Raw genomic sequence first — 24,495 nt, 5'->3', positions numbered from 1 at the left:
ATGTTGTCTCCACATGTTGCATCATTCAAACAACCAGTCAATTCATTATTCATATTTTATTCAAAAATCCATGGGACATTATATGGAGTTGCTTTTCCATATATCCTTTTAGTTGGCACCATCCAGTATCTATAGTGTTCTATTTCCTTTTCGTTGGGTCCCCATCTTCCACAGGTCCCTTCTGCTCTTCACTGCCGTTGTGTGTGTGACCCAGCAAAGCACTCAACAATTCTGTATAAGGCGCCCTACCTCTTTATTAAAAAAAAACACATATAAACAAAAAAGAAGTAAATTTCAAATGTTGACTTTACAATGGTTTTATTCAAAACAAATTCAAAACCTAATATGTATCTTGTAAAATGGGGATCTTTAATGGTTTTATAATTAGTTTTGATGTTGCTTATTTTGCCTTCAAATAAATGATTTCTATAGTAAGTTCAAGATTTTTATATCCACGTACATTCTAATATTTTTCAGGGAGCAATGGGAAGATTTTCATATTCAAAAGCCAACACTACTTTTCTAAAATTTACAAGAAAAGAGCCATGTGCCCTATGTAGCAGTAGACAATTGCCCAAAAGGATAAAAATCCCTCTTATCCAGACCCAGAAGTCATTTCTGGTTGTGTGAAAGGAAAGTATTCTTTCCTCAGAGAAAAAAAGGAGCCTTAATTCTGTTTTTGTCCCTAAGACAGGTATCAAAAGTTTTATTTTGTAAACCTTAGAATGATTTGACCTATGCAGTCCAACTTTTAGATATTTTCACACTAAAAAAACAATAAAAAATGAAAAAGATGAAAATTGACAGCTACACTGGATTTAGAACAAGAATCTCAGTATAATCATCCTAGATCCTTGTAATGAAGACAAAACTGTTGTATTCTAAGTACGTGGAAGTTGGGAAGGGGGGAGAGTTTCGAGAACATTACATTAAAATAAATACTTCATACACCTTTCTCCCATGTCTAAAAGTGTTGGATTCTGATTGGAGAAAATTAGAAGGCAGTTAGCAACTCAATTATTTATAAACACATATAAAAACACACAAACCAAATGATGCAAAAAAATCTTTTTAATCTAAAAACTCATTTCCCAGGGCTAATTAATAGCCAATTCCTACCAATTTTTATCAGTTTATTTGACTAACAAGAGCTATCCAGCATTTTCTTCAAAGTAAGATAATATATAATAGATTTTGGTAAACCTTTCTAAATTAGGATATAATGCTGCAGGCTTTCAAGGAAAAAATAGCAATAATTTTTTTCTTTGGTGTAACCAAAAGGATATCCAAAAGTTAGCAAATGTTGACATTTCAAGTGATAGAAATGGCCAAATAGAAGTTTAAACTCTGGTTACAAAACTCTTGTAAAAGGACCGGCTTCACCCACAGTTCTGTAGTGCAAGTTTTCAACTTTAATTCTGAAAAATAATTTTATTTAATAAGCAGGAAACAGATTCCATCAGTGTATCACTTCCTCCTCTCTACCCTCACTTCTCTCTTTCTCTTCCTCCCTCTGTAGTCTCCACTATCACTTCAGTTCTCCAAGGACTTGGGCTGCTACTCAAGGAGGGAATTCACTTAACCACTGCCCACGCTTCTAAACCTCAGGCTCTAAAAGTTGTGTGTATGTGGCTGCATAGCAGCAGGCACCAGGTTACAGCTTGCCACTTCCATGTGTTTACTATTTTTACAAAAAAGAAACAAAGTCTTTTTCAACCCCAGAGAAAAGTACCTGAACCAGTTAGTTGCTTAGCCTTTACCAGTTTCTGGCTAGCCCTGCCTCCCCACGTGAGCATGAACATCCACTCGTTCTGCATTAAGAACCAATGGACTACCACCTCTTTCTTAGAAGTAATGACTTCTCCCTTCTTGGGGAACTCACTCATTTCCCAAAGAATAATGCTTTGAAAGCAGTTACCACCTCGTCCAGAAGACTCCATTACTCTAGCTATTAACTCTGACTTACTTTCTATTTCTGTACAGTACTGAGTGTGTGTGTATTTGTTTTTGAAGTGTTCAAAATGCACACACACTCCCCCAGCATTTTTGAGAAAAAAAAAAAAAAAAATCTTCCCCAGGAAGCATTTTCAGAAGTTTAAGCTTCTACTTATTTTGAAGCCACACAGCAAGTGGCAAGTGACTCCTAAGGGACCCGCAGCCTTGGGGCCCACAGCACCGATGCCTAGTGGGAAAGCGGGCAAGCAGGGAAGGGCCCTTAGGCTCCCTACAGCGGTGCACTGCGCATCTCCTCGTCACCTGGGGGCGCCCCATCTGGTCCTAACTCTCCTCCCTACTAGCGCCTCCACTTTGCTCTGGGGGATCCCTGTCCCCTGTCCTGGCTGCCCCGTTGATGCGCCCAGGAGCCTGAGCCTGCGGGGAGGTGACAGGCCCTTCGTCACACAGCAGGCTGCCCTCGTCCATCTCTTCGCCGGCCATTCCGTCCAGGGAACACCCCTTCGTGCCGTCCAGAGCCCGGTGAGCCCTGGGGTCTGCAGGCTCCACCGGCTCCCCCTCCCCCTCGGAGATGACAGTCATGGGGCTGCTCTGGATGCGGTTCCGCACGCCGTACCTGCTGCTGGCCGCCGACGGGGGCGTGCGGCTGCGGCCGTACCTGGGCCCGGAAAAGGGCAGGCTCCGCGGCATCAAGCCTTCGTTCTTGGCCCACTCCTCCTGGGCCCTTCTGTTCTTGCTGGGGGAGCAGCTTGACGGGCTCTCGGGGGTGTCCGGCGAAGGCTCGGACCTGGACCTCTGGAACCGCGGGTCTGTGTTCTTGAGCATCTCGGCTGCCGACATGCGGGCGCTGGTGTCTGAGCGACTCCCCTTTTTCAGCAGCAGAGCTTTGAAGTTGTCGCTGCTGGTGCTGCTCTTCCGCACGCTTCTCTGGATCGACCCCACCTGCTTTGGAGAGGCCAAGCTGGGGGTGGCGCCCGTGGGTGTCACTGGCGGGGAGGGAGAATGGTTTCGGGAGTGATCGTCCTCCGAATCTTTACGGCCAAGGACTTTCCTTTTGGATCTGTGATTTGATAACATTGAGATAAAGGTTATTTCTCGGTATCTCTGCCAGTCACTCTGCTGCTCTTTGCACACGTTCAGGTTATCAACTACTTCAATTTACTTAAAAAAAAAAAAAAAAAAGAAGAGAAGAAAAACTTACTGTAACTATGGGAAACTTTAATACCCTGGGGAAAAGAAAAACCAGTTGGCTGCATTCCTATGAGTCCATAATCACCCACGATAATCCTCAACTGGTAAGTCCGTCACTCTCCACTCTTGGGGGAAAGAGACACCACATAGGGTCATTCCTGATTTTCATTAATTGCCACTTTTCAGTGAACATCCCTAGACTGGGCTGATCCCAAGTGAACTTCTCCTGCTGACCCTCCTTTCTACTCTTGCTTGTCTGGCCAGTGCTTGTGCTTGAACAGGTCTAACAGATGAGTGGCCCCCAGAATATCCCCTATACTAAGACATGACCCACGTTCTAGAACAATTCTACAACTTTACATTTTCTGTCATTCTAGAGTTTGATACAAAACCAATTTTCCTCCGCTCTTACAGGACCATATGTCAACCTCTAGAAATCCAGTTTTCCAGAAAACAAGAATGAGCCAACTGTGCCAGAGATTGCTTCAGGACTGACTTTAGAAAACCTCATACTGATCAGATCTGAAAATATGAGGGGTGGGGTGATGTGTGAAAGAGAAGAGACTGATCACAGGAAGTAAAAGGTTTTCTGTGGGAATTTCTTGCCCTGGGTCTCTTAAGAACCTCCCATTCAACATGCACTGCAGTGCTGGGAAAGAGAATCTGGCAGATGGGCCAAGTGCCCCTTGCTGGTTCCTCAGTTAGTTACTCAGCGTGTGATGTCTCTCAGCTAACTGTGGGTGGACTTGCTGTAAGGAGTCGTGACACAGTTAATAAAATAAAGACGTGGGCATTTCTTTTCTCCTGCTAATAAATTCTAGCCCAGGTAGCAGGTAAAATTTGAGAGTATGGTAATGGCATGCACAGATTAAGAGGTGAATCAAAGCACTCCCAACTTCTAGCTTGTGAGCTAGGATAAGGTACCCATTTCTACTGCACCTCAGTCCCTGTAAAATGGAGATGTTTGCTGGGTGAGATGAGGTTAAGAACCTCTGGAGTCACATATCCTAGGTTGAATCTCACCACTAAAGATTTCCTTGTGTGACCTTGGGCAAGATATATTTTCTATTTTGTTATCTATCTGAAAAGAGGAACTAATAGTGTATAGCTCATTTTTTTCTTAATAAAGATGAATGCTGCAACAGCCGTAAGTGTCAGGCAGAGAGGAGATGCTTAACAAAGCTTTGAGTGCCACATAAGAAAATGAGTTCTTCTTTCTTGCCACCAGGTCAGGCTTTAGTTTTTACAGGGTCTACACAGTAAGGCAGCGGGGAGGCTGGCCCCTAATGGCTACACTGCACACATTGATGTTCTAAGGATTGTCTCATACTTTGAGCTGAAAAGAAGCCACCAAAGTAGAGGGCAGGAAGTGATACTCAAGACAGGGTATGAGGGTGGCCAGAGCTGATGGGGCATGGGACAGCAGAATGTGGCCTATGGTATCTTGGTTCAATACAGGGCCCTAGTCTAAGTTAATAACCCATGACAGCACAGAAATATGCACATCTCCAACTGTAGATGTCGCCTAGTCCAACCACTTTAGGTTGTAGAGAAGGTAATGTGGTCGAGAGGGTGAAGGCTCAGAGCTGCTTAGGACAGCTGGGACTTTAAGGAGTCTCGTCCCACTTATAGCACATGGCCCCACAACCAACACTGCTTGTCCCCGAAGCAGCTTTGCTCATCTCAGTCCTTTAGGTATTGATTGGCCTGTGGTGTAATTTCTGTTTGGTTTTTAGACAGTGAAGGTGTCCTAAGGTACATAAAATAAGCCACGACTATAACTGATGAAAGATATGGCCCTTAACTATAGATTTAGAATTTAAAAAGATGGGATTTTAGCAAAGTATTGTTGGTCCTCAAAAGCAGCTGCCCCTTAAAGAGAGAATTCAATTTGAACAAACAAATTATTTGCATATAAACACTTATGCATACCTAGGTAGGTATGAATTTCTAAAGATGTCTATAAGAAGCACTCAAACAGTTAACACTGTCTTAAAAACTAATTACTTCAATAAATATAAAAACTTCACACCTCGACTGGCATTCAACACTTTCCATCTGGCTTTAAATCTGAAGTGAATTAATTTGCATTATAACATTTGAAAGCTGTGTTTCCATTTAGATAGCCTTTATTTTAAATTATGAATTTAGGTGCTGAAGGACATGAAAAAAAAAAAAAAGTCCTAAATGTCACAGACTTCAGATAACATCTGCTAATACGGTATCAGTACTACAACAGAAACCAGCCTGCATCCTTGCTTTCTCTTCGCAATCCATTCCTAAGGCCACTTGGACTTCTCTCATGTGTACAGGGAGTGATACAGACTGGCCAATTTCTACATCTGTAGTAGATGTAACTGTCTAGTAAGAGAAACCACAAAATTTTCAGTTCCTTCTGAAGGTTGCCAAAATAAAATACAGAAGAGACCTTTGGCATATTTTTAGGAAAAGCATGCAGTCGTTTGGCTCCACAACAGTTGGGTTTCCTTCAGACTAAGTATTTAGTACACAGAGCAACCAGGCAACACACATATTTGGGGCTTGCTATTATAAATATATATTACTATATATTTAGCAACTCAATGCATTCCATACTAAATGAAAGACTTTGAGTCTTGGAAGAATTTCCTGACAGTTAAATTCCAATTGGTCTCATTTAATTCAGAAAATATTTATTGAGTACTTATTATGTGTCTAGCATGGTTAAAGTTAGAAACAGCTGTGTAAACTCCTAGAAATGCCACTAAATTTGGCTTAAAAAGATGCGACGTTTTTCATTTCCCTGTTTTGAGAAGTAGTTGGGTAACTAGCTACTTTTTCATTTCTAATGAGATCAAGCCACCAGTTGGAGAATGTTGCAGGGGGCAGTCTTTAGGGTCTATTACACCAATATTTGGGCTGAGAAGCAAAGAATATATAATTCTTCATGAATTCCTCAATTTGCCAGCTTGGTTTCCTTCACAAGTTAGATGTTTATATGTGAATAAGGAGTTCCAGATAGGGACAGCACCATTCTTTCCAGCTCATGCAACAGTTTTTTCAGTTAAATTCCAAGAATTTAGGGACAGTGCTGACATGGTTGTTTATGCAGAGAATCAAATGATTTTATGGATGTTTTGTTTCAGGAGGAAAAAAAAAAGACCTTGGATCAGGAGGAAAAAAAAAAGACCTTGGATCAGGGGGGAAAAATGTCTTGGCAGCATAAAGGTATTCATAATGGTTATCGGAAAAATATGAAAAGCTGTGATAAAGAAGTCTAGAAGGAAGCAAAAGCTTTATGTATCATTATGGTTCAAAATACTTGCACATGGATAATCTTATCAATTTCTATAATGACACTATTATGGGACCACTCGGCTGTTTATAACCGGAAAAGCTATGCAATAAATGAAACGTTCGTGCTCAATCACATTCACTCTTAAAGGTGACCATATATAAAAACTAACAGTTCAGGAAGTTTATTTTGAAAAATTGACCTATACTTTTTTTTAACTCAATAATTTGTGATGCCAGTAGATGGCACTAGTGGCCTATAGTATCGAGCAAGTTTAATTCTCTTTGCTCCTGCTTAAAAAGCGATATACCTTACTGAAACATTTAAGGAACCAAAGAAATTGAACCATAAGATTATGGTTTTTCTGTAAAATGGGAAAAAATAATAAACTAAAACACCCTTAAGAAGGGAGCTCTGTAGAGTTAGTCTGTGCATCCTAAGCCCAGTGCTATAGTATTTCTCACCTGGACTGGATCACCAGCTGCTCTAATCTGATTCTTATAAATATTCTGTCATATGACTGACACATTGCCTCTCTTGGCACATGAGCAGTGTCTATCAGAAATCATCACATTAAAACTCTGTTCCCAATGTCACTGTAAAAATCAGTGAACAGAGTAAAACAGAAATTGGAGTCAGAGGAAATAAAGGCGCAGAAAGAAATGCACTAAAAAATCAATGATAAAGTTAATGAGCTGGGACTGGACGGCAGGAGAAACCTCAAGAAAAAGTAGAGGAACCATCTGGAAAGAAGGAATTATAAAGAGAATTAAGGGATGGGGAAGGAGTTTTGGTACCTGTGAATAGCTGCGAAAAGGTCTTCGGTGGTCCTGGGTCTGGTGGGGGTCATCACCTCATCATTCCCATCCCCCTTAAGGAGGAAGTCGCAGGCTTCTGAGGAGCAGCCGGCAGCATTGGTCTCCAGCGCCCCAGCTGAGAAGCACACACGCAGGCGACACAAGATGCACAGTGACTAGAATTTCAGTCCTTCGCCAAGCTCTGAAATATGCTGCTTCCCTGCCACTCCTGACAATTTGCGAACCACAGGGGATGCAGCGGGCTCTACAGTTTGTGATTTTTACAAAGATGGGGGAAATGACACTCGCCTGACAGCCAGAGCTCATTCTTTTCTGTTACAGAACTTGTACTGAATTGCTCTTAAATTTTGTTAGAACATTTCTTTGCAGCTCTTCAGAAAGGAGATTACTCATTGCTATTTCGTACCCAGCCTGCTGCAGACCACCCCCACCTCCCTATTTTCTGCCATTCTATAAACTCTTGCGTTAGATCTGGATTTTTAAAATATTTTATAAAATGCAAAGTTGGTAATTTAATGTCTAAGAAACCCACCGACTGCTGGCTTTACCATAAATCTTATCTGGTCTACCCGGGTTCCACATGAGTGCATTCAGTAGTCCTATTTGGCTCAGCTGCAGATAGATCATCAGAGGTGCACAGCAAGAGAAGTCAGACTTACCTTCTCCCTCCTGTTCAGACAGGCAGCTCTCCGCATTGCCCCCACCATCCTCACTGTTCACGGCTGGCTCTTCCTGCGTGGGGGCTGGTAAGGCATCAGGCTGTACCATGGGGACATTGGCTTCCACTCTGCCGGGGTACAGGGATCCTGCAGCTCCTCCCTCCAGAACTGTGCTGCCGGGGTCGGTGGCATGAGAACCAGCTCGGGCTGCAGAACTCTCTTTTGCCTCTCTGCTGTGCACAGACACCTCCTCTGCCCGGCTGGGGTTTCGGAAGACTTCCCTCCTGTTCTCCGAGGGTTCTGCCGCGAAATCTCTCTGTGGAGGTGGCACCACCAAGAACAGTTTGGGCTTCTTGGAGATGGGAGGTGGCTTCCTGCTGGGTGAAGAGTCTGGGAGAGGGGCAGTGCTGGGGCCAGGCTGAACCTCTGCTTTCCCAGCGCCCAGCCCGGGACCTGGAGCTCCATGGCTAAGGCTCAGAGGGCTGCCAAGCTCTGCTGCACTGTCATGGTCACCCTGACTTGGGCTCTTGGCAGGCGGTGGAAGCGAGCTTGTCACAGAGGCAGGCTGGCTTTCACTCTCCATTTCATTTATGCTATTTCGGGATTTCAGGAAAGCAGATGGCTTTAAGTGATACTGTGGAGCAGTTGGAGTTCGTTGTTCCTGAGCTGCTGGTTCAGACAACAGAGTTACCTCGGCACCCGAGTTCTTTCTCACGGGCCTCAACTGCACCATCTGCAGCGCCTCCGTGGTGATCAGGGGCAGCGGTGGCCTGCTGTTCTCCTCCTTGTTTGAAGGCCGCCGGAAGAACTCCCGGGAGGGCCCCGGCTGGTCGGAGCTTGTGGAAGGAGGCCTGGTGTCTCTCATGAATTTGGGGTCAAGTGGTGGAGGAGGGGGGGGCTCTGGGGAGGGCAAGTAAGGTGGAGGCAATGGCGCGGCAGTCAGTGAATCTGGAGGAGAGGGGCTGAGTACTACTGGGGGAGCGGGGAGGCACCCGTCAGGCGGGCAGCTGAAGGGGGCAAGAGCCTCTGGGGGTGGCGGGGGGAACACGGGAGAGTGAGGCAGAGGAGAGCCCAGGGAGCCATCCGCTGAAGGAGGAGGGGGAGGAAGAACAGGGGACTTGTCAGCAGGATAGGGAGCTGGAAGCGGAGGAAGAGGAGGAGGAGAAGCAAGGGCCGAGGCCCCTGCTGAATCCGACTTCTTCATGGTGCCACTTCCCTCGGTAGAAGTATTAGAGGAGAGAGAAGTGGACGATGAGGACACGGACACAGAAGAGATCAGTGAGGATTTCCTTTCTGGTACCTTGGGCTTGGCCTTCCCTTTCCCATTTGCTGGTGACATTGATTTTAAAAACACAGGCACAGGGGTGAGTGCTGTGGGGGTATTTGACTGGCTGGAATACCCACTGGATGGAGAGGTGACTCTCTGTGACTTCTCTGGTGATGTGATCTTTGGTTTGACTGGACCACCAGGCACTTGGGGCATCGTGGTCCTGGACCCCTCTTGGACGTGGCGGACTGGCCCATTACCAGTGGGTGCCCCACTACTGGCTGGACAGGCCCCTGCTGGGTTCCCGGGGTCCTCCTGCATGCCTGTGTAGTCGATGTAGTAGCCCCAAGGGTCAGTATACTCTGACTTGACACTGCTCGTGTCGCTCTGCGAGGGGGTGACCCCGCACAGGGAGTAGACGTTGGGGGTGGTGGCGGAGGTCATGCTGCTGCTGGCGCTGATGGTGCTCTGGCTCCGGGAACGGGGCAGCCAGGGCTCCTCGAAGTCACTGCAGGGGCTCTGGGAGGGCGAACTGCTGCTCTTGCCTGGCAGGCTCAGCTGCAGCGAGTGCTGAAGCGTGGCGATGAGGCTCTCGTTCAGCACCTGCCCGTTCGACTGGCCGTTCTTCTTGGGAATCCTGCGGAGAGAGTCTGTCCGGGAGGGTGGCAGGGGAGGTTTCTTCGCTTTCTTCAAAGAGATGTTTCTGGAAAATGTTTTATCATGGTACGGTGGCCGCTCCCCTTGGCTTTTCTGAGACTTTCCATCGAAAACATTGACTACGCTGTGCCTGGGATTCCCAAAGCCATCGCTGCTACTGCACAGATTTCCAGACCCCCGGCCAGAGTCGCCGTGTATAGCTGTGTAGTAGCCATCGTGATCCTCTGAATACAAGGACCTGGCATCCTCTCTGATAGATGTTTGGTCCAAACTGCAGCTGCTCATGTTACTGGTGGGGGTGGAGTAACCAGGAGTGGCCAGATGTGGCTTCAGCGGAGATGCCCGCCCGTTGTCAGAGGTTTTGTATTCCCAAGGCTCTGAGCTGCTGGGCCCTCTATCCCCGGAATAACTAGATTCGCTCTTCCCATCCACATCCTGGGGGTGGCCTGGGAAGCTCAGGCTGTTTCTATAATTATAGGACATGGCTTGGGACCCATTCTCTCTATCTGCTGGGGCATTTAGTGAAACCTCTGAGTCACAGAGGGACAACAGTGTAGTAGCACCTGGGGAATGATTATCTAAGGCCATGGAAGACTGTCCCTCACCCCAGTGATGACTGGGGGCCTGATGATCCTCTTTCACAGTGTGTCTGGGGATGAGGTGGTCTCTGGCTTTTATCTTGGAGTATGAGGATGAACTGGTCATTTTACTGTCCAGCTGCCCTGCACTCTGAGCAGTGTGAATGACAATGACCTCTGAAGAGGACAGAAGTGTGGCATTTGGGATGATACTGGTTGAGTAGGTGGCGTGAGGAGAGACCACACACGCTGGGCTGGTTATGTTTTCACTCTCAAAGTGCCTTAGTTCCTGGGATTTGGGCCTCAAAAGTGGCCCAGTCCTAGAGGCACCTCCTAAGGGTCCTAAGTGTTCATCTCCTTGTGAGTGAGCCCTCTGGTGGAGGAAAGTGCCCTCCGTGTCTTCTGTAGGGCCCGGGGCACCCAGCCTTGCCTCCAGGGAGTGAGCGTTCACTCTAGCTGCGGAACGCGGAAGACTATGGAAGCCAGCATCGTTGTTGAGACGGGAAGGGCCCACAATACCGGCCGAGTCGCTCAGCACAGACATGTTGCCTGAGGAGCCCGAGAAGTGGCTCATCTGGGCGGCAATGCCGAGACCCTTGTATGCCCTGATTCTTCTCATGGAAGGAGGTACAACTTTCATGTCCTCAGTCTGACAGCTGGAGTCCCTGGTTTCTGAGCGCAGCCCAGCAGACCGGCAGCTATCCAGTCTTCCTAGCGTGGAGTAGTGGTCTGGGGTGTACACAGAGTGGCCACCAACATCGTCTTGGCCAGTGCCTGATGCTGGAGAGAAAGCAGAGAGAGGCTCATTACCCAAAAATAGGAATCCACAGGTTGTCACCTGGACCCTAAGCACCCTTGATTTAGTTTTTTTTTTTTTTTTCTCCTGTAGGTACCTAACTGAATTTACATAGTTCCTGATGTCTCCTAAAATAAAAACCTTATTATCAATTTCATGCATTTTCTCCTTAATTTGTACTTTAAGTCCTCCCCCTACATTTAAGCACTGCAGGTGGAATTCTCAGACACGTCCTTGGAGACCAAGGCTGCCGGGTGCTCTGTGGAGTCTTTACTTTTCAAATAACCAAATTCCAGTAAAGACTTCAATACACCCTTTCCCACATACCAGGGGACTGCCCAGCAGTGACCCAGCACTACCCACTTGTGACCCTCTTTCCCCAAAATACATAAGCGCACTAGTGGAACTATAGGGCCACAGAAATACCACTTATGAGGGATATTGGTATAAAATTGTGTTAATTACATCTGATGCTTTATGTCAGAAGGAAATCCTAAGAAAAAGAAAATTGATGTACAGGCCCATCTGCGTTTCAAACATTTCATTATCCATCTTAAGCCATTATCATCTGTCTGTTGGTGACATTCAAAATTCAATAGCAATCTGTTGTGTTTTGGTGCAGAGAGAGCAGCAGGAACTGATCCAATGAACATTTCCTCAAATTAGGATTATTCATTTCTTGGAGTCTCACAACCAAACAGAGTAGTATGTTAAAAATAAGGAAAGAATCATGCAAAAAGAGAAGGAAGCGGACATGAAAAATTGTTCAGTGTAGATACACAGATGTCAAGCCACCCAGAAAAGAACAGGGCTTAAAAAGAAAAAAATCGTGAAGCCAAGAACTTACTCGAAGTGTACTGAGAAAATGAAATCAATTCTTAGAACAAATTAAATCTTTAAAAATAGTAGCAAAACCCAAAAAAAAAAAAAAAAAAAAAAGTAGCAAAACCATGGTTCTATGTTGTTTGTCTTCATTCAGTAAGAATTATGTGTGGGGATAGTAGGCAAACCTAATTATACACCAACAAAATAATCCTATCTGATTCTAGAAGATCAAACCTTATAACATGATGTTCAGATCGATTTCTGTGTAAAGATTCAAGAAAAAAATTCAAAATTTTGTCCAATTCATTTAAATGGAAGGCAACAAATTGGACCTCAGATGAGCTTTTGGAAGTAAACATTCAAGATCACACTTGGATTTTTAAAGTGCTGTATGCTGGCTAGTCTCCAGAGTCCAGTATTTATGGATTTTGAAGTAAAAAATGCCTATTTCTAAGCACAATAAATCACTGTAATTCAAGGAAGCACCCTTGAAAGGTAATTTATTATTATATATTTAAAATCCAACTCCTGGCAATCTGGGCAGTGTGGCGTAGACAAGGTGTGTCTTTCCTAATGAACACTTTTCCTTCAGAGAATCTTTGGTGTGTGTGTGTGTGTCTAGTTTGATTCAGCCACACTTTCTGGTCTTTTCTATCTAAAGGAAGATCAATGTAAAAGAAACTATAAAGTGTCTGTTTTTGATAATCATTAGGTAAGTAGTTCAAACTTCCAAACCAGAGTCCTTGTAAGTACAATACTGGGAGACATAGCAAGGTAAACTAGAGGTCTCAAAAGGATGGGGAAAAGATATGAACCAGTATTTTTGCTTAATTGAACTCTATTCAAATGTTACTTTCCCTCATTCCACCTACCAGTCCTTCAACTGATTTATGTATTAAAAATCAGAGTCACTAATTGTCTATTTTTTAAAAGACTAGCTCTTCCTTAGATACAGTTGTCTCAGGGGCCTCCAGCTGTCATCCGGGCCATGCCATTGGCTGTGGATTGACACTATCTCATGTCTGGCAACAGTCACAACACAGATGATGTGGGGAAAGCTATTTTCTTTCCTCTAGCATTAGGGATGGTTCCATGTTACTTGCAAAAGAGAAGTGAACATAGGTTTCAGGGACCCAAATCGATGAATTTAAAAAATATTAAAATTATAGAAACTAAGATCTCCCTAGCTGGACAGGTCACTTCAGTAAGATCCAAGCAGCAACTGAGTTATTGGCTCACACTGTTAGTTCAATAATAAAAATGATAAGGTTTGAAACTCTCAGGTTCTAGTCTTCATATTACATGTCCTAGCCATGGTACGTATGTCACGGAGTACTTAAGTGCATGTACATAATTATCTGGGAGAAACTGTTCTTCCACTTTTTACACAAAGTCATCCAGCACCTACTTATTCCAAATGCAAATCCACTTAAAATGCAGCTTACCTCAAAATATCAACCTTGTTATCTTACAAAAGGCCTAACTGCCTGTCCTTAAAGTCACTCCTTTGGGTTAAGGTACAGCTCCTAAAACGACCAGCTAAAGTATGTTACCCGAGTAGCATAAGAAATAAGCCTATTAAACACCTGCTGAGCATAGCAGTACAGATCCGTTTCTCAAATCTGTTAGCTGTCTCAAGAAGAAGAAAAGAGTCTAAAAGAATGACCCACAGGTAAGTGTTGAAAGGGAGAAAGTACAGGTGACAGTAAGGCACACGTTTAGAGAAGGTGCCTGAAGGACAGGAGCAGCTGCAGCCCTGCCTTTGTCTGGACCAAACCTTGCTGTTAGGGGACAGGACAGGCACCTGTGCATCAGCTGAGCCTCAGGAGCCACCCACGGCAGAGGTGGAGCTTTGCTATTCTTGTCCTAATGTTGCTGTACTTTAGAAGGCACAGCACAGAAACTGTAGAACAAACGGCAGTAGAAGAGAAAATGCCAGGTAAAGAGGAGTGTGCCCTCTCCACTGCCAGGCATTTAGGCAGGCACGGGGGTAACTGGAAGCCGAGCACTAGAGATATCATTATTGTTAGGATACGCTCATTTTGACTAAAAGACTAGTAGGCAGTTTCAGAAACCAAGATTCTGAGTTTCTAGAGTACAAACCTTCAATAGTAAATTAAGGTATATAATGTAAGGGAAAGGAGCTATGAGGAAATGACCCACAGGTTGGTGAAAGAGGAAGAGGCAAATTTCAAGATGGGAGGCGTTATGTTCTCCATAATAACAAAAGCAGCTACTATATTTATAGTAATCCTAGGAACCAAGGGCATTGCATAGTCCTCAACCAACCCTATGAAGTAGATCCTAGTAACATCACCACCCCATTTGTGGGATGAGGAAATAAGATTCACAGGGGTGACGTAAGCCCTGCCTATGGGTACCCAGAGAGGGAGTGGCGGAGTCAGGATTCCAACTGCAGCAGTCCGGTGCTGGAGTCCTGACCCAGGAGCTAGGCTAAACTGCCCCTGCAGACATTCCTGCAGAGCCCCGTTAAAGGACAGGGAGAGGAAGTTGTTACAGAGAAGAGAATGAAAGAATTATCCAAAGGGTATTAAAAGACAAGCACAAACACACCAGGTAAGCGAACAGTGAACAACGACTCTCTCCACTGGTCCCCATTGGTTTGATCACAGGTTGAAACACACTGAATAAAAAAGCCCTCCAAGTGTTTCACTGATAGTAATGACGGTACCTGACATGAACGACTGTTTTCTGAGAAACTGACATTTACCATCCATCTCAGATTGCTGCCTCTCATGAAAAAATGCCACCAGTACTGTCAGTGCAAGTAGGGAAACCCACCCTCGGAAGGTGAAGTCTGAGAAAGAGCTTTGGTTCATAAGAACTTAAGATCTAAGTGAACCATCAGTGCAATCATGGAAAAAATCAGTGTTCGAGGTGCCTAGAGACCTTGGCAAGCTCAATTTCTATCATCCCACTGAAGTTTGCACAAACGCTCTTCCCTGCAGTAAATCATCTACATGGGAGGTAAGAGTTGCACCTGGCACCTCTTCAGGAAAGAATCTGGCTGTCAGAATATATGGATTTGACAAGCAACCACACGAGGTTAGCTGAGTAATGCCAAGCGGCGGCGAGGAGGGTAACGGAATGCAGTCTACGAGCCATACCTAGCTCCTTCTGAATGTTGTCTGGGACGCCTGTAATAGTCTTTCTCCTTTTGACTTTCTTCGGTCGTCTTACCAGAGTGTCTGTGTAAATTAGAGACCGCCGAAGGCTGGCCTGGCGATCGAAATTCTCCCCTAATGCAGAGCAGTAGAACAAGCAAAGCAATGTTATTTTCAAGCAAGCTGACACCATGCACTTTCTTCCAGAAGCTTGTTGTAAAATGATAAGAAGGGATTAATAATGATGTTAGCCAGTCATATGACGATGAATGCTGAAGGGCGAAAAAGGAGGGGAAGCACATTGTCATCATAAGGCTGTCTTCCAATGTCTGGGTGTGTGTCCTTCCAAAGGACACACGTTGATCTCATCTTCAAATGAGCCAGAGTAGCAAATGTGAGTTTGTTAGTAGCACACTGCCAGAGTGATTCTGTGTCATTTAAAAAAAAAATCAATCATTTTGGATTCCTCAGGTCACTAATATCACTCTCCACATCAGCATGTTATGTGGTAATGGCAATAAGAATACTTTATTCGTTTGGTCACCCGGCAGAGACCAACATAATGTCTCCTCTTGCGTGATGACACAAATAATCAAGAGTCACAGCTTTTTCTTGAATCAAGTAGGCTGAAGATTTGGAAAGGCTGTGGGAATGTTACAGTGTGAGATACAACTGTAACGAAAAATGAAAAGCCTTATAATGATAAAGTACTGAGACCCAGGAGCACGGTTGTTGTCAAAGCTGAACTGCTTCTCTGTTTTGTGATCACTGTTGAAGGTTAATCTTAACTCAGACAATCGAGCCAGGAATGCCACATCCACAGGACTCCTTTCTTTCTAGAGTATAAGTTTGTGTAATTAGCACACAGGGGAAACCATCAAGTAATAGAATTTGTAACTGTATCAGTTACTGACTGGTCTGTTTTAAATTACTTGTCAGTTTACAGCACTGACCTTTTCCATGGTTATTCTCCTCAAAAGGAGATTTAAAATATATATATACACACAACCACATATTGCTATCATTCTTATGCACAAGTATAAAAAGATTCGCTCTTTTTAGCAATACTGACACACATTCATAATGGGTATGCCATGGACAACATAACTTCTGTCTTGATAGTAATAAATTGCAAACCATCTAATCAAAACACAATAAAAGATCTGAATGATCAAAACATATTTCAAAACAGACTTAAACAAATGCTGGCAAACTTGCAAACTCTTGCAACTTTGTTCTGAATGGAGAAAAACAGGATTGAGAGAAGAGCCTGAAACGCCAGAAGGTACTACTGCTGTGATGAATGGGTCACTTATGTGCAAGAGCACAAATGAGGCTTAAAGGAGCCAGTCGTGACTTCAGTGGTTCATTAGTTCTCTGCAGCAGCAGAAAAAAAAAAAAATCTCTTGTACCAAGACATTAAGAATGGCAAAACATTAACAGAAAGTTACATTTAGTCTCGTTTTGCTTCTAAGACAAAAACAAAAGATAAAACCACCCAAGCTTCAAGGAAAATGAAGAAACAAACATATGAGGATGTTCATCTACAACATACACCATTAAAGGCATTTACTCTCCACCTTGAGTTGTGACCTAAAAAGATGATCTCACCTGCTAGACTACACATTTCTTGAGAATAGAGACCATGAGTCATAAACCTTACCATCCCTTATGACTATGACCTAATGCCTGGCACAAAGTAGTTATTCAACAAACATCTGTTGAATTGAATCACTCCTTTTCACGGAAAAATGGCATTTGGTTATTTATGGTTACTATTTAGAAATAAACTTAGGCAGCACAAAGTACCACAGCAGTTTGTAAACTGCTTAAGTATGTTTATCCACTCTACTTATCTTCCCACGCTTAGGTGGAAGAGTTGTTATCCCACATGGCAGATTGTGGAATATATATTCTTTTTAATCTTAAATACTTTTTTTTTTCTCCTCAACTTTCACAACAGGTCAAGTCCCCACAGGACTAAAAATAAAGGGATTAAATCATATTTCAAGCCAGTATCCTACTGTGCTGATGTTCTGTACCCGTGGATCTAATGGGCTTCCCTTTGGATTTGAAACAATGTATTTATGGCCATTTTTTCTTCCTGCTGAGTCTTACTGAAAATCAGACTAAAGGATCAATGCTCTCTCAAATTAAGGAGCACACAATAATTCCCTACAAGAAGTTACATATTTATCTTAGAAATCTTCTAGGACTTTAGAAATATATAATTTAAACCACAGGAAGCTGTATACACTGTATCAGTTCAACCAAAGTGAAATCTTGAAAAATTTTATAGCTTCTTTAGACCAGAAGCAAGTCCTTTAAGAAATGTAGCTGTGTATGTGAATACACAGGTCCAGAATATAGATCAGACAGTATGTAATGAAGTATTGTATTTAATTTTGACATTTCTGTAAAATATCCATCACTCAATTAAAAGTAAATTACATTTTGACATAACACAAACTGCTCAATTTTTTTTTTTTTTAACTGTCATTCACCTTTCCTGGGTGGCACTTAAAGGTCTTCTTTCAAATGCAATGTAATTCATATACATTTAGTCATCAAGCAGGAGAGAATTAAAACTCAAAGATATGACACCATCTTCTGTTGTGACAATGTATTTCATTGCAAATAATTCTTTACTCCTGAAAGGCTAGTTATTCTATTTTAAACCCCCTAATCTCAAGATAATGCATTTCACCCTAATTCTATTAAGGATTATCATATTTCATAGAACAATCTTCTTATCTCAAATGTTATTTGAGGCATTTAATCATATATAATTGCATTTCTGCTGTATTTAATCAATCAAATAATGTCATTCTTTTTCTAATAGAAAATATGCGCCCATGTACTTCACCAAGCAGTAAACACTATACTTTTTTCTTTCACTCTACAACAAAACTACTTATACAAATAATCTTTGAAAGGTGTGAGCTAGGTGGAGGAGAAACACATTGTGAAGATCAACAAGTGCTCTTTACAAAGAAAACAGATTAAGACACGCTGTTTCTTTAAGGTATAAGTAAAGTGTGAAAAATGGACATGGGATTGAAAATCATTCATGCACTCTTTCAATTAAATTCCCATGGAATTCAAAATAAGAGTTTTAAATGTAATTTTGGGATATCCTGCAGTGCTTTTTTTTTTTAAAGCTTCAAATATTATCAAAATGTTGTCAGTTCCTACAAGCTCACCAAGTCACGGGAAAAAGCTTCCAAAGAGTAGTGGCCTCAGAAGACAGCAGAGTTATGGGTTTTCAAACTAATTGTCAATGAAAAATTATCCATTTTGGTCCCCAAATTGTTTTTAGGGCCGATAGGCCATGCTTTGTGTGGACTGATTATCAATGACGGCTGCTAGGACTGCTGGTCATCTATTTCTATATAACACACTTTTTTTGGGGGGGAGGGGAATGCTAGGGCTCATACCCAGGGCCTTGTGCATGTTAAGCATGCTCCAGTCCTATTAACTCTTAATGTGCCTACTTTGGATTTTATATCTTCTCCAAACCACTGACCAATTCCTCCTGCAGCTATAGAAAATTTGTGAAAGATCATCTTTAAGCTTGATGTACCTCATTATTTATCACCTTAATTATCAGAAATGATTAATGGCTCAATTTCTGATTTGGCAATTAATATTCATATCCCAACTTAATGTAACATACTGTAAAAACAGTTTATACAGTAGGAATGAATTTTTACTTGAAGATTGTGGAATTCAAATTATATAAAAAAATCAGAATATACTTTCATCGCCATATTGAAATATTTTATTGTATATATTATAGTAACTAATTCATTCAATATTATTATTTTGAGAATTTTTCCCTTTTTCTACTTGAGAAAACAAAAAGGTAACAAGAAAATCTATCAGAAACATCACAAAATAATTATTTCTTCACTTCTATAAATATTACTTAAAGAAACACTTCAAGAGGAACTAGGAAGGAATATCCATTTTCCATCTTACCCAGGACCACATTTAGAAGATGGTCCTATGCAACCAAAATCTTAATAAAAAGCCATTTAATTTAAAAAGTTATTTAATTTAATTTAAAGCCATGCTTTAGAGGAATGGCTGAACCATCCATTTCTTTGATGCCAACTTCTGGTGACAAAGGCATCTGACCTAATAGACAACAGATATTTTGCATGCACACAAATATGTAGTTTTAATATTCCCTTCATCCAACAAAGAGCAGGAAGCCAGACCACAGCTCTTCCCTTTGGTGTAAAAGTGAAATGCTGAGATTATATAGGAAACAAAAATCCACAGACATTCTCCCAAGGACAGTCTCAATTTGTCTACCCTGCAAAGCGTACCAGTTATGTTAATGGGCACCACATCAGCCTGGACTGTTTGGGCTTGCTGGCGCATCTTCTCTTCTGGTGTTGGCAATGGCAGTGACCTGGTCCAGTTGGTCTGAGTATTAAGGTCAGACAAGTCACCTGAGGTTGGCGTCTTAGGTCTTCTGATGCCAATAAGTCTTTCTTCTGATGAAGAAAGAGAACACTGCAGAGAAAACAAGAAATCACAATGTGTAAATAGCTGGCAGGAACATTTTGTAAAAATGCATTTTAGTTTTAAAAATTAGACTGATTTAAAGAAAGCCAAAGAATTGAGTACATTTCACAGAAGCAATAATTTGCAAGAAAACTATATCCTCTTGAACATGACCCATAATATATGATTCACCCTGGCCTTGGTCTGTAAATGGTGAGGGCTGCAAAGGGTTTTGCTGACCCACAAAATCCTTTATGTTTTTCTAGTTTTCCCTGTTTTTGCTGTGGACAGAAAGCTCAGAAGCCTAGAGAACATCATGACTGTGGTCATTGGTGTTCATTTGCATGAAAATTTAGATTTGCTCGGAGTAATTTCTAGCCTCAATCTGATTTTCTTTAGGCTCTGACCTCAAAGAACATTTAAAAAATGGTAGAGCTATTGTCGTTCAACTCCGTGTACTCTTCTGAAACCATCTATGTGGGGAAAAAATCAGTGTGAAATTGTTGGATTATAAGAAGCTGACGAAAGCCCTACTTCTGAGCCTTATCAGAATTCCATGAAAGCATTTCTAGCAGTGTCTGTTTTGATACAGATTAACATCCTCACTCAACAGCCCTTCTTCAATACCTTTCTTCCCACAGCACCTTAGAAAGTGTAAACAAGAAACTTGTATTGGCAAGCATTTTGTGAGGGACTTCGCCGTGGCTAGTGGCAGCTGGTTCTGTGACAAGATGAACTCGAAATAAATGCAAAGTGCTTAAGAACAACAAAAAAGGTAATTGACTTTTGTGAGGAAATGGCAATTTATGATATACGTAAATGTATACGAACTGTTCTTCAAATCTAAAGCACTTAAACTGAACTACCACTTATGGAAATATGGCATTTAAATACAATCTTACTGAAGAATAAGAAGCCAGAAAAGCTTCACAGAGGGAACATCAGGGTACCCAGCACCCCAGATCAGTCTACCCAACTCCCAGCCACTCTCTCCAGACAAGGGTAACTGTTCTCCAGTCTCCTAACACCACAGCTGTGTTCAGCCTGTACTTGAACTTTCTCTAAGGGGAATATACTACCTGTTATCTGTTCTCTTCTGTGATTTAGGTTCGTATAGATTTATCTGCCTTTAAAAGGCACATTTTGATGTCTTCTGGATTTAATGCATGTTTCTAAGAAGACACAGGGAAGAAATATGCAAAAATGCATCAATTAGAAATCTCAAACACAACTGTCATTAACTACCTATTACTACTGAATTTATCTTGATGGGAAATACCTGTATTATAACTCTACTACTGATAGAGCACCACGAATTTGAAAAGGATTACAGGGGTAGGGCCCTACACCAAGAATCCAAAAAGCCTATTCCAAAACCGTTTCCTTTGCTGTAAACTGGGGTGGCACTGCCTACCTTCTTCATCCACAGAGGCACTCTGAGGACTTAACGAGCTGATGAAGGCCGAAGTGTTATCACTATTAAATATAATGGACAAAAGGGTGGTGACTTTAGAAAAGCAAAATGCATGCATTAATAAGTACCCGTTTTATAGCAGGGAGACTAACAATGATAAAAGCACTGTGGAAATAAAAACATGAGATAGCTCAATCTACTTTTGGTTTGATATTTTTATTATATAAAGCATAGAAAATGATCATGCAGTTTCCTTTCCTTAGGGAAACTGTGAAATTATGTTTGTAATTAAAGTGACAAATATATTCAATTTATAAACTGCGCGTGTCACTGATGACTTTTTTTTTCTTTTGGGTACCGGGTATTGAACTCGAGGGCACTCGACCACTAAGCCACATCTTCAGCTCTATTTGGTATTTTATTTAGAGACAGGGTCTCACTAAGTCGCTGAGTGCCTCACTTTTGCTGAGGCTGGCTTTGAACTTGCAATCATCCTGCCTCAGTTTCTTGAGCCGCTAGGGTTACAGGCATGCGCCACCACACCTGGCCACTGATGTCTTCTTATGACACTAAATCGCACCCAATTCATGCATGTCTGATCAGATTCTGGTTAAAATGGCTACGACTCGCACAGATCCTTGTAAGATAATCAAAGGGATTTTTGAGGCACTAGTTAGGCACTCTGATATAAATTGATTACCTCAGCCTTTTTATAGTTGTGACACTCTTGACTAACGATACATATTCTCTACCTGTAAAATGCAGACACACACACACACAAATTATGATGATTTTTTATTTGAGAATTTCATGGCAGTTTGTATAAAAGTCCCTTGTCTCTGAGGTTGAATCTCAATCTAGTAAGTTAGAAGGTTACTCTAATTTTCTGATAAATGCACATAGAAATAACTTTTCAGGCAACTTGAAAAAATCATAAATTCTGAAGGCCGTAAGAAGCCAATCCCAACCAAAAAGGCTTAGAAGGAAAAGCAAAGCTCCAGGCTGGTGAACAGAGCAGCCTCCTATGGCAAGGGCTCCTCTTCACCACGGGAGGTGCAGGAACACCACCCTCAGCGGTTTGCAAGCACATCGATGGTGCTCACCAGCCCACTGACCTACTTTGCTTTTCACTGGTGGATAATGTCAGAATTGATAACTTTTTCACAATGAAACAGCACTTTCCTGTAGTCTTGGTTGCCAGGGGACAACCACCAGGGATTGCTTCACTATGATGACTGATAGAGAGAATCCATTGTACGAAGTGCTCCCTTCTCTTGCAAGAAAACGTATCAGAGAGGCAGGGCTCAGATAGAGGTATGCGCAAATGCGATTGTTCTATAATACCACCACCTACTAAGGAAAAAGCCAGGGTGGGTGGCTATCAGAATGGTACTGCTCCCATTCCGCCTGCTGTTGACAAATGTGAGGGGCACAGGGGAAACCTGCTGCATCTTTTTTTTTTTAAATTTATTTTTATTGTAAACAAATGGGATACATGTTGTTTCTGTTTGTACATGGAGTAACAGCATACCATTTGCGTAATCATATATTTACATAGGGTAATGGTGTTTGATTCATTCTGTTATTTTTCCCTTCCCCCCACCCCTCCCACTCCTCTTTTCCCTCTATACAGTCCCTCCTTCCTCCATTCTTGCCCCCCTCCCACCCCCTATTATGTGTCATCATCCGCTTATCAGCGAGATCATTCGTCTTTTGGTTTTTTGAGATTGGCTTATCTCACTTAGTATGATATTCTCCAATTTCATCCATTTGCCTGCAAATGCCATAATTTTATTATTCTTTATAGCTGAGTAATATTCCATTGTATATATATACCACAGTTTCTTTATCCATTCATCAACTGAAGGACATCTAGGTTGGTTCCACAGTCTGGCAATTGTGAATTGAGCAGCTATGAACATTGATGTGGCTGTATCTCTGTAGTATGCTGATTTTAAGCCTTTTGGGTATAGGCCGAGGAGTGGGATAGCTGGGTCAAATGGTGAACCTGCTGCATCTTAATGGCAGAACATAATATAGTAACTCCAGCAAGATGCAGTGGCTGCCAAAGGTCCCTGTGTTAGAGGCTTGCTCTCCAGCCTCGTGCTATTGGAAGATGACGGGATCTTTAGGGGGTAGGGCCTTGGGGGAGGTTTTCAGGTCACTGGGGGGCAGGTGTCCTCAAAAGGGCATCCCAGCCCCTTCCTCTGTTCTTTCCTTTTCACTTGCTGACCGTGAAGTGCAGAGTGGTTTTGCTTACCACTGGCTTCTGCATCAACACAGGCCCAAAGCAACAGGGTCAACCAGTCATGGACTGAAAACTCTAAAACTGTGAGCTTAAAAAAAAAAAAAAAAAAAAAAAAAAAAACACTTTCTTTTACAAGTTTATTATATCATATATTTGTTAGAATGATGGAAAGATGACTAGCACAATGTGGGAGGGCTTTGGATCACTCCACAGGACTCTCATCTGGTCTCCATACTCCGCCGTGTTGACCACCTTCTGGTATTCCTCTCCTTCCAACCACCCAGTCTCAACACAGCAGATAGCGTCTTTTAGTAACATAAGTCAGATCATGTTGCTCCTCTGTTCAAGTGCTGCAGCCTTTTCTATGACCTACAAGACTGTACCTGATCTGTCAACTGATTCACTGTTATATCTCTGACCACATCTCCTCCTACTCCTCCTACTTGACCCCCACCACCCTCCGTGCTGTTCCTTATACATGCCATGTACATTTCTGCCTCAGGGCCTTTGCACTTGCCCCCCCCCCCACATTCCCACACTCACCTGAAATGTTCTTCCCTTAGATATCCACCCAGGTAATATGCTACTTCTTTTTCTTCAGGTGTTTACTCAAGAGTTCTCTCCTTGTTGAGGTCTGACTTGTATATTCAATTCAGCTTCTTCCCAATAGCTTAGATTCCCCTTCCCTACTTTTTTCTCTTCAGTACATATCATTAGTGTACATTTATTTTGTTTATCCTATTTGTATCTCCCAAGAGACTCTTAGTTTCACGAGGCTTTAAATTAGAATTGCATAGAAATTTCAGAATTTTAGCTTTGCAAAGGTCACCATTCAGTAACTGCTCTAAGCCTTGCCCTGGATCGTGGACATTGATCTCGTTTGATAAAGAAGGAAGTGGAGGCTCAAGAGAAGGAAAGTTAACTTCATGTGTGGCAAGTTCACAAATGGGAAGCTCAGATTAGAACCCAGATCTCCCCACAAATCTCTGCTGTGAAACCAGGTACAACAATTACCTGGCAATATTTGAAATAAATTACCAGGTCCTCTGGTCTATAAAGAAAATCTCCTTTCATATCTCCAAATAAGAACAGAACCTTTAAGAAAAAATCTATAAAGGGCAACAGTGTGGCAGCAGATGGAGTGAACAGCAGTAGTGCCATTCTCCCGACCCCAC

The 24,495-nt window shown here is 42.4% G+C and overlaps 1 protein-coding gene across 5 annotated transcripts in view; it reads right to left on the bottom strand.

Annotated features, from left to right (window-relative positions):
* Positions 1–1,056: 1,056 nt before the first annotated feature.
* The window catches only part of Nhsl1 (NHS like 1), a 234,890-nt gene continuing 211,451 nt past the window's right edge, over positions 1,057–24,495 (bottom strand). For 3 of the 5 annotated variants that reach the window (XM_047557101.1, XM_047557102.1, XM_047557105.1), the window contains exons 4-8: positions 19,478–19,667; positions 15,147–15,278; positions 7,896–11,177; positions 7,216–7,351; positions 1,057–3,013 (exon numbers count right to left, since the gene is read on the bottom strand). In XM_047557101.1, the coding sequence (XP_047413057.1) occupies positions 2,278–3,013; positions 7,216–7,351; positions 7,896–11,177; positions 15,147–15,278; positions 19,478–19,667 (4,476 nt within the window). In that variant the 3' untranslated portion in view covers positions 1,057–2,277. The remainder of the gene's footprint in view (positions 3,014–7,215; positions 7,352–7,895; positions 11,178–15,146; positions 15,279–19,477; positions 19,668–24,495) is intronic. The other 2 variants (XM_047557103.1, XM_047557104.1) reach the window with 1 other exon arrangement.

Source organism: Sciurus carolinensis, chromosome 7 (genome assembly GCF_902686445.1).
Source record: "Sciurus carolinensis chromosome 7, mSciCar1.2, whole genome shotgun sequence".
NCBI lineage: Eukaryota > Metazoa > Chordata > Mammalia > Rodentia > Sciuridae > Sciurus > Sciurus carolinensis.
This window is presented reverse-complemented; position numbering and strand designations above follow the sequence as displayed.